At 36.6% G+C, this 10,771-nt stretch overlaps 2 protein-coding genes across 3 annotated transcripts; both read right to left on the bottom strand.

Annotated features, from left to right (window-relative positions):
- Positions 1-973: 973 nt before the first annotated feature.
- On the bottom strand, positions 974-6,036 carry LOC126918736 (splicing factor, suppressor of white-apricot homolog). 2 transcript variants are annotated; one of them, XM_050727069.1, is made up of 8 exons: positions 5,370-6,036; positions 4,312-4,481; positions 4,032-4,234; positions 3,724-3,946; positions 3,378-3,460; positions 3,067-3,237; positions 1,569-2,977; positions 974-1,383 (listed from the first exon to the last, which is right to left on the bottom strand). In XM_050727069.1, exons 1-8 carry the CDS (start codon positions 5,564-5,566, stop codon positions 1,221-1,223), a joined length of 2,619 nt encoding a protein of 872 aa, XP_050583026.1. In that variant the 5' UTR covers positions 5,567-6,036; the 3' UTR covers positions 974-1,220. The 2 variants fall into 2 exon arrangements, with proteins under 2 accessions (XP_050583026.1, XP_050583027.1); XM_050727070.1 differs by having other exon boundaries at positions 5,064-5,513.
- A 773-nt stretch (positions 6,037-6,809) lies between these two features.
- LOC126918763 (beta-1,3-galactosyltransferase 5-like) lies at positions 6,810-10,455 on the bottom strand. The gene is made up of 2 exons (XM_050727148.1): positions 9,684-10,455; positions 6,810-9,515 (listed from the first exon to the last, which is right to left on the bottom strand). Exons 1-2 carry the CDS (start codon positions 9,823-9,825, stop codon positions 8,410-8,412), a joined length of 1,248 nt encoding a protein of 415 aa, XP_050583105.1. The 5' UTR covers positions 9,826-10,455; the 3' UTR covers positions 6,810-8,409.
- Positions 10,456-10,771: the final 316 nt, after the last annotated feature.

Raw genomic sequence — 10,771 nt, 5'->3', positions numbered from 1 at the left:
TTGACTTTTGGAGAAAATTCAACGAAAATTGCATTTTGTACGATTCCATTTGGTACAGTTATGCGACAGCACCTTTAAACAGGTGTTTGTTGGTATTTTATTCTTTGTTTGTTCCGACGGCACACGTGCCTTCTGCGGACGTAGTTCAAGCGACGCGTTCTCGATTTATTAAACTCAATTAGACGACGATTGATTTGGCGCAAAAGGAAATAAATCCTCGGGGCAGTTTATATGCGATCGGTGTTAAATGCATAACACATCGATGCTATTTTCATATCACAAATTATCGAGGAAGAACGACTGGCTTACTTATTTAGCCGATAGAAACGTTCAACGACTATGGAGGGAAGCGGCGAGCAAATGGAAGAAGGAGAAGACAAAGAGTGGAAAGAACTCGGAATAGATTACTGTTTGACATCTGTGAATGCTTCTCTCGTATTAATACTGAATCGATTGATGTGGCGCATATGCCGAATCATGGAATATTTTAAATTGATAACCTTCGGTATTACGTAAAGGATATATTTTCAAAGTTAAACATTTTTTATTCAAATATCTAGAAATGGAAAAAAAAAAGAAAATAAAAAGCGAGTTGCCAACAGTATTTCAGCTTTTCTTTACATCAAACTGACGAAACTGTGACGACAATCGACTGTTTGCCGTGATGACGGCATCTACTTTGACATTCTTTCGCATAATGGTATACTCTTATTATATAATCGGTTTTATTGTGCTCTTAGCATCTTCGTTCTTTCTCCATCCGCTCTATTTCCCACTGTTTTTATAATATACGAAAATTGATGTAAAACAAATTTAGTTCGTTTCGAGCGACGCTCGATACATTTTCGTATTCTCGATATGTTTATTCTTATTTACAATTTTTATCGTAACCAGCTTCAAAATATTCGAGTGTAATTTGATTTACGAGTAATCGGGCAAAGGAAAAGCAATAAATAAATTACGGCTGGTCATATACAATCTTGGCAAAACCTTTTTATTCTTCAATCTTTCGTTATTTTCGTTTTTTCTTGGACAGTGGTCGTATTAAAATTATCACCGACACTTTAATTACCGATATACGCACGAAACTACGTATACATATGTACTCGCATATTTACATCTCGTATGCGTGCACTTATATATACGCGTATGTAAATGTACATTTGTAAGGTATACATTTCCGCTTATCGATAATGCGCGAATATGAGGACAACACGTTTTCAGGATGAACACGAATCCGAGTACGAGGAGTTGCTTCCCTTTCGTCGTGCACTGTGATGATGTCTTCGAGATGATGTTTGCGACGGTGACCTATGCTTGGACGAAGACTTCTTGCTCTTCTTGGATCTATGCGATCGAGAACTGCTCGGACTGTCGTGGTTGCTGTGACAAACAAACGATTGCGAGAGAAACAGAGGAAGAGAGTATAAAAGAGAGAGCGAAGAAAAGAGATCGATTACAGATAATCGAAGCGGTGGTTTTGGTTGTATTTACGAATAGGCATAGATAAACTGTCACTACGTTGTACGCAGTATTAGACGTGATAATCGATCGAAAAAGTCGCGTACCTTCTGTGAGAACTTTTCTTCTTTTTGTGTTTCTTGTGAAATTTTTGTCTATCTGTGTAACTTCGACTTCCACTTGGACTCCTCGATCGTGGTCTAGATCTTTTGCCGGTCAAGTCTGCGCTCTTGAGCCTGTCCATCAAAGAGTTTCCACCGGTGGTCCTTAAATCGCAAGAGGACTTTGAGTCCTCCAACGACGGCGAGGGGGATGGCGACGGGACGGAGTGCACTTCGTCCGAGTCGTCTTTCCTCGTTCCTACCTGATTCGCGACAGTCGCTACGGTTCCACTACCTTTCGGTAAACCGGAGCTCTGTATTTGACTTAAAAACGCTGCCGCTTTCTTTTTCCTTTCCAATTGAAGCTGCCTCTCTCTCGAAGTAGCAGCCAGTTTGTCACGTGCTGCAGCAACTAGCTTATCCTTGATCCTGTCTTCGGCCTGTTTGTGCCTAATCTCCTTTTGACAGTCTTCCAGAATCTCGTCCGTAAGGTCCACTAACTCCTTTTCCTCGTTTTTCCACTTTTTTTCTGATTTCCACGCTCCACTGCCATCTTTGTCAACTGAAATCCCAACACCGATTAGTGAACTCTGTTCGTTCGAATCTTGTGGCGAGCTTGGTTTTGAATTTCCATCTTTACTCTCGGCTTCCATTTCATCGTCACTCTCTTCCAGTGGCAGTGCGTTTCGTTTTTCAATCACCCCGGTATCCCCATCCTTTGGCTTTTTTATCGAAAACGAAACTGTCGTCACTTGTTTCACTCCTTCGGTGTTCGACGCCGTCGTCGTCGTCGATGTCGTAGTTGTTTCTTTCATCCTTGGCTCGCACTTCTTTTTCGCTTGTATCATCTTCACTCTCTTCTGCACTTCCTCCATTCTTTGTTGCTTCTTTTGCAATTCCTCCAGCTTCTTCTGTTTTTCTTCTTGCGGCTCCTGTTTCTGTAATAGCTCTTCCTCTGTCAATACTTTCGGGTTTACTGCACCTTCGTATATTGTCAATTTGTGCGCATAATAACCGTGGTACTGATGCGATAATTCGAGAAAATTGAATCTCGGATCTCCTTTGTTTTTAACGATCGCCTCGAAATCTCTACCGTTCTTCGCCACGTAACTCGCCATTTTATCTATAATTATTTGTACATCCGCCGGTGGAACGATAAATGAAGGTCTACTTAATTGTTTCTGAGATGTGGATCCGTACGGTACCAATTGCGGCTGTGACTCATTCGTTGTAATTTGTGTCGTCGACATTTCATTCGTAGATGTTAATAAGTTCGGTACAGCCATTTGTAATGGTGATTGTATCTGCCCGTTTGGTCCGTATATTACTGGACCATGAGAGTATTGTACAGGTGTGGCAGCCGTTGTAGCCGTTGCAGTCATCGCAGTAACCGAAGTTGAATAAGGGTTATAATTCTATAAAGAATAAGAGAGGGTGCTCGTTACATTGCGTTTCTCTTTAACCATGTTTCTGTTTATCATATTTTGCGTTCCGTATCTCTTACTTGTCCTGGCATAGGATGATAATATCCTGTGTTAGTTGTTGATTGAACTGTGCTTTCGCGATGTAGCGGCGGTGCTTTCGAAGGCGGTGGTTTCCCGGTTATTTTATTTACAAGCATCGAATAAGCACAGTCAGCCGATGGTTTATACTGTATACTTGGAATACTGGGAGCCTGTAAACAACGACGAATTCGAGATTGATTTGTATTCGAGCCAAGTTTACGAGAACTGCACGAACATCGAAACACACGATCTACGACTCGTACGTACAAAACGTATCCGGCGCAGAACGCATTAACTGCAAGTTACATACCGCTTCTATTTTAGTTAAGGACGACGCCAAGCTCGGATGAAGATACGGTTCATCGTCTTGATCGGATGATCCTTCTTCGTGTTCTATCATTAAAAAGAATACAAGTTAATAAAACGTTCAGTTGTATACCGGCTTACTAATACTTCCTATGAGTTACAGAGATTAACATGGATTAACAAATGTAACATAGAAATACTTACAGATGGAAAAGCTAAGTAGAATCAAAGTAGATGTGGGTAAATAAATCCTGCTTTAAATCTCTTGGATTATTTTAACACGACATAATAATGACAACATTTGAGAATGTTGCGATAAGATGGTCTCTTAAATAAAACAATATGCGTACCGGATTCTTCTTTCTCCGGCTGCTTTTCAGGATTATACTTTCCAGTCTTGATCGCATCCAGTATATATCTATAATATTGATGAAGCCGTCCGTCTATCGACAAGAAGGAAAATTGTGGATTATTCGCCTGCTTCGCTTTAATTAGAATCTCCATTTGGCCGCCTTGACGACTTATAAATAGCGCCGTTTTTGTTATGATGGCATTCAATTTTTGTGTTTCTGGCTGTTAAGAAACAATAACAATAAGCATGATGAACAGAAATATGAATTGTGTATATAAACACATCTATTGTTGTTTGTTTACCAACCAGTGAAATACCCTCTGGAATTTCCAAATCAGGCGGTGGGACAAAAGTTTGATCCTCCTCCTGGGAACCTTCAGACTGTTTTGGACTTTGTGAATCATCGCACGCGATTTTCGATCCGTTCCCTTCCTCGTTGTAGTCATATGCTACTTGAGTGTATGTGTTCTCTGAATCCAGAGCTTGATGTAGCCTCTTTATTTCTTCCTCTGAAAGACGACCATTTTGTTGTTGATTTCATGCACTGATAGTAAATACGAGTGTACCATATACGCGATCCACTTACCATGATGTACAGCATCTTCCATTTCATTATTGTAGAGAGACCGATACCGCTCTTCGTCGCATAATTGCTCCACTTTCAGTTCATCCTCGGTCAGGATCGTTCGATGATCGAAACCACCTGTCGGTGGTTCATATATCCGTAAGTCCCCCAGAGCACCTCGTCCATCGTACCTATACACATACATAAATCGATTTAAACGTAGAAGAGATGTTATGTGTTTCAGATAGCAATTTGCTCGATTGCGGCATCTGAAAATTGTGTCACGAAGCAAACCCTGTTTCAGTCAACCTCAAAATTTCTCTGAAATAGAATATAGTTATACCACACACGTCCCGTTTATGTCACTTTACAAAATAATAACGACAACGATATAATAACAACGATAACAATTCGATTTCAAATGCTCTGTTCATTCGAACTATTTGTTACTATTTATAGACATCGCGGAAACTTCCGTAATCAACCCAAAAAGTTGTGCAAAAAGTACTACTCTTTTTTACTTATTATTAGCGGACAACGAATGACATTACGCTAGAGTTTCTCTTGTTTCGCGAATGTATAATCGTTTGCATTGAGCATTGTTCAATTTGATCTTGTACAGATCCAGAAGCAGAGGCGAATAACAGGAACCGCGTTGTGCGTCTATGTAGGTAGATACATTCGATTCTAGAACGCTAAAATACATACCATGCTGAACGATTATAGTACCTACAATCGTCAGCTGCCGTTTGTCTCTCTACGCTGTGTCTCACCTTGCTGCTGCGCCGTCGGTCAGCCACAAAACACCAACGTGATGAGACCACGTTGCTCTACGGCCGTGCAAAGCGCGTATATATCGCGCTTCCACACCGCCTGTTCACAGCCAAGACACCTGCAGAAACCTTAAACAGTCTCCAGATTGCTTATCCGTACGTTAACCGTTTATCGTTGAATTTTTCCAACTGCTGCACTTTGCTTAGTTTCGATTGATATCATTCTTCTAAAGGTTACATGTACGGTGCATTTATGCAAGAATAAATATCCTAGATGATAAATTTGTCTAGGTTAGGGAAACGGACCTGTCTATTTTCAATGTGCTATCGCCCATCCATGGTATCAAATGCTTTCCTTGATCAATCATTTTCGCCTTGTCATCATCTCGAAATAATTTGCAGCTATATCCAAACACCAACAGCTCCTGCGGTTCCTCTTCTCCATTTTTTTTACGCAGAATCCCCGAATCTACCATCCAACGCTGACTTTTCGATGTCGCCATTTTCTATCCACTGATACTACTTGCGTTCCACCTTGTACATTATACATGCCAAGAAATAACCAATAAACCTGAAGTTGGCTGCGGGATTAGAACGTTGCCTAAACCTGCTATCATAATTTTCAACTATTTCGTCTCTAGATCTGAAGGCCTGTGACTCTCTTTAGCGTGAATATCTTGCATGATGCAACAGCGTATACGAGGCAACGAATAGAAATTATTTAACAAATTTATTAATTAAATGTCAAAATTATTTGTCAGTAACAAGTGTGATCACTCACAAATTTCGTATTTACTTTCTTTACCATGGGAAAGAATATTGCCTAGGCATAAATCGCCCGCTTTCTAATATTGTAAACTCCAATCAAATTTCGCTCACTATACATATGTACATTGCACTTACATATTTATTAAATATGTATATACCATGATCATTTAAACAGATCTCAATATTCGTATACCGAAACTTTGAGAAAACCATCCGAAAATTGAGTCATGAAAATCAACTTTTGCTTTTCATGTCGATTTTTTTACAATTCAATTTTTGGATGATTTTCCCGAGTGTCGAAACCTGATTATGGGTTGGTGGTAGGGTACACACAATGGGAGAAATACAGCTTGGAGATGTAAACGTCTCAAATTATACTATCAAATAACAGTATTGATTAATTATAATGAGACCTATAATCGCATACAGTAGAAATTTTTCAATAGAAATCAAGATTAAAATATATGTATATATATAATATATATATATATGTACATATGTATATTTGCCATTGCCTATGTTCATAATATTTGTATATCTCAATGCGGTCTTGACTGAGTATTGGTTTTCCTATTTTCTCAAGTTTCTGATAATTTGTACGAACATGTTATTTTTAGCGTCCTATATTTCTTCCATTGATTATAATACCTAATTTACTCATGGACACGTTACTAGATCGAAATATAAATAAATAAAATGAATAATATTTTGTTTCCGTGTTCAAACTTTCTATTACACCGACAAATTCATCAACTTCTCTCTCAAAGCGTTTTAATTTCTCAAGTCCATTCCAAATTACATGATTAGTGTATTAACATGACTTATATATATATAGGATATGATACATATAGTACTTGATTCTATGTACCAACATAATTAATCACGATTCGATTATGTGATGATTTGCGATTCTAATAGACGAGTTATGAATTATAATTAAGGGTTGATTAACGTTTTGTAAAAATCAATGAACAGATATCCTTAGAAAATTAGATATATTTACGTTTTGTAAAATGATAGCACACTGGTACCTGTTTCTTTGATATTAATTTTAAATTTAGATTCGTGTTTGTTTTCAGAATAAAATTATTGTGAAGTAATAACAATTATTTTGTCGAAAAATCGGTATACGGATCGTTCGCGTAACAATTACACATATTATAGTATAATTTCACAGAATATATTTGCAATAGAATCGTATAAAAATAAAATGCAAATTGTTCATGGATAGTAACTAGTTCAGCAAAAGTATGGAATGTAGGTATCTCATGACCGTACATACGTTACACAATCGTTGGTATAAAACGATATTGGTCATCCCGGAAGGCATGTCATAATCGTTAAGTCATTGTTCATTGTATCGCGTATTATAATAGTTTATAATACTGGCATGTACAATATTTCTATATTGTACGTTTCATTCATCTGAGTAATATTATTACTTCATTCATGTCTTTTCTTTATAGAAAAAAATGAATTGTTTTAAATAATACACTGCGCATATGATTTTTAAAATACCATTTCTCCAGTTATATAAAAATTCAAATTCGATAAATCTCAGAGCTATACAGAGTACATATATTTATACGATAAATGCGCTTTTTCGTATACATCTTCGAATTTTAATTAATTTATTTTATTTCTTTCTGAAACGCATCTTAAGTACAGCTATTTTCTGCTTTGTTTTTCTTTTAGACAGCAAGGAAAAATCTTTGATACGAATTGAACCACGTACTTTAGTAATTAAACGCGCTGTTTACTCGATGGCGATTCCTGTTGAAACATTATTTTCACATGTCTATCGTCGAAAACGTATTGAGATTATCAATACATGTTTGAATGGTACGCTGCTAATTATTTGATCGTTCGTTTTAAATCGTGGGAAAGACGTATCTTGTTCACATATATACCACTGCGTAACGAAATGATAGATTATGTAATCGTATTAAATCATTCCGCGTTATATCCAAACAAAGAGCTTTGTGAAAAGTATTTAATTGGATAAAATAGTTTTAAATCCTCCATCTTCTTATGATAAATACTTAGATGTTACTCGAAATGATCGCGCAGTTGTGCATGTAGGAAGCTTCTATTTCTCGCATATTCATAAATGTTAAAATATTAAGTATATTAAGAGTACTGTTGTTTGATTGTGATGTTTGAGTATTATAAATATCAGATAGTTCATGCATGAAACTACGAGTCATTCATTCACGTACAATTATATAGAGAGACAGTTTGAGCCTCTCATTGCTATGATGAGGCGCAAAAGTACATTCTGTATCAAGTATGCAATATGAAATCATGATTTCTGTTCTTAATTGATTTGGAAAGGTAAAAGAAAAAGAAAAAAAAAGAGAAATAAATGTTACAAATTGATTTAACACAGTCTAATAGATTTCATACTGCAATAAATGACTAACATTACTTGTCATGTGACTTGGAAACCTCAAACATCTACTCTAGATTTCAAGCTTTTGTAGTAATAGGATATCATATCATTGATTTTTTCGGAGTAATGGTGTTGCAAAATGAAAAAAATCAATGATATAATATCTACTATTTTATCGAAAATTTATCATTTACACTTGCTTTTGCCGTCGAGTAATTTTTTCCAAAGATCAAATTGCTCGCTGTACTTGACCATGTGAATACTTATACCTCGTTGAACATTACACGCACTATATGATATTTTTTTATTTAAAAATTCATTAGCATGCGTCCTTTTGATACCCAGTTTATTTGCAACTATACCAGTCACAAAAACATCTTCAAGTTTAAGATATGTTTGGTCTAATGCAGCATCATACAGCTTACGTATGATATCGCTGGATAAAAGATATGCTGGTCCGGTGGTGAAGTCTGGGAAGATGGCATGTTTAAACTGTGCTTGAGATACATAATACTTGCTTTTTTTGTTCCTAATTGGTTTCCATTTCTTGGCTAGTCTGCCAAATATTACATTCTTCTCTTTTGCATGTTTAATCGTGAAAGCTTGCAAACGTGGAACATTAATAAACATGTCGTCATCAGTCTTTAAAAGAAATTTAACCTTGGAACAATAACTATCTACCCATTCGAGGGTAGAAATTGTTTTAAGTGTCAGATTGGAATATGAATCTAGAAATTTCCCGCGTATTACGTCGTTGTAAGTTTTTTGTTCCTTTCTCAAAATTGTTTCCACTTTGGAGTCCATAGTTGCACCTAACATAAACAAGATACTAATATCGCTTCTCTGACCAAAATGACCCCATGTTTGTCGTATTGCCATTCTAGCTTCTAGATGAGTTGGTGCCGACATTACTATTATTACCAGATCCATTTCTCTACCAAAATTTGGACATTTCTCTGGTATTGGTACCATATGACCAGCTTCATAAATAGCACGTGCAGAGTATTCATTGGGAAGCACAGAGACTGCTTTGGTCTCGTTGATAACCTTGTCCATTTGCATAGGTGGTTTTTCGCTACTTTGCTTGGAAATGACGACTGATACATTCGCAGTTTGAGAACTAGAAGATGTTGACTGTGTAGTAATCACAGCATTCGAAAGATTAGCATTTTGTACACTGTAAGGATCAATGACAGATAATTCTGGAGAGTCATTTTTGGACAAAGTTCCTATATGAATCTCTATGCTGGTGTTTGATCGTTGCTTGTAAATCTCCAGAGATGCAGGTCGACCTAAATAGAATATAAAATTTCTTAAAACATGTAAATGCATATTCAATTGTTATCTAACGATTACCAATAGTTGATCCAACTATTATCAATAGCAATAAATGTTAAAATCATTTCGTAATCGTATGTGAACGAAATATTATTTAATATTAGCAAAGAATCAATACTTACAAATGTTTCGTGGTACAGTATACTGAGGAACATCGTAGAGAGTCGTACGATAATACGCGTAGAAAGTCAAACAGACCAATCCTAGAATAAGGGTTCGCAAAGGGCGACTACGAAGATGTAGTAATTGACACATGGCGATCATTTTTATTGCCCGTTTATTCCGCTTGTTTTCTTTAAAACGAATCCTTCTTCTTCATTTACATCGCCGTGATATTCAATCCACTACAAACAATTCGTTCGTCAGAAATTTTCCATCGTAGTGGCGAGTTCAGTGAAACAAATTGACAAGTATTTAGATAAATAGATTATCCTCATATTGTTTCGTTTGAAATTATTATAAGAGTAATATGTCGATCTTCCTCCGAGTTTTCTTTTATGGTACTAAACATGTTTAGAACAGATGGTTGGTTATAACAACAGTTCAAATCTTCTTTGTAATCTTCATATCCTTAAACCATTCTTTAACCAAGGTACGTCAATTTCCGATGCGTTACCATGTATTAATACGCACAGTTTTTTTAATACTGTCCAGCAAAAAATAGATGAGTATATTTATACAGAGGAATTTACGTAACCTTCATATTCGCTGGACGAAGGAATCGTTTTGAGTACATGAAAGTCTGACTACTATTCCGAAATTCCGAAAGTTCTATATACTATAGAAGTCTGTGGTTCCAATCCAAGATCCAAGTAAATACACGGTCCTGTCCAGATGAATATGCAGCACAGACCTCTCATCTTATGGCACTTCATGAATCATGTCCCATGTTCTGAAATACCGATCGTGTAAAAAATCCGACTGTTTCTTACGCCCTCTGCGATTTACAGCGGTAAGTGTAGGAATTACATTCAATGCAATTAGTTGTAAAGTTGGTAAAATCACAGACAAGTGTTAAAAGGGTAAATCGTATACGACTAAAAGTCCGATAAGAATACCCCTCTGGTTACACGGTACACGTGATTAGAGGATTACACCAGAGATGATATATGTACATACAATATGTACGTATATATTACATTGCATTTTAGAATGATTTAACGATACAGTTTTCCTTACTTTATTTAAGCACGATCTCATTAAATACAAT

Source organism: Bombus affinis, chromosome 7 (assembly GCF_024516045.1).
Source record: "Bombus affinis isolate iyBomAffi1 chromosome 7, iyBomAffi1.2, whole genome shotgun sequence".
Classification (NCBI taxonomy): Eukaryota; Metazoa; Arthropoda; class Insecta; order Hymenoptera; family Apidae; genus Bombus; species Bombus affinis.
This window is presented reverse-complemented; position numbering and strand designations above follow the sequence as displayed.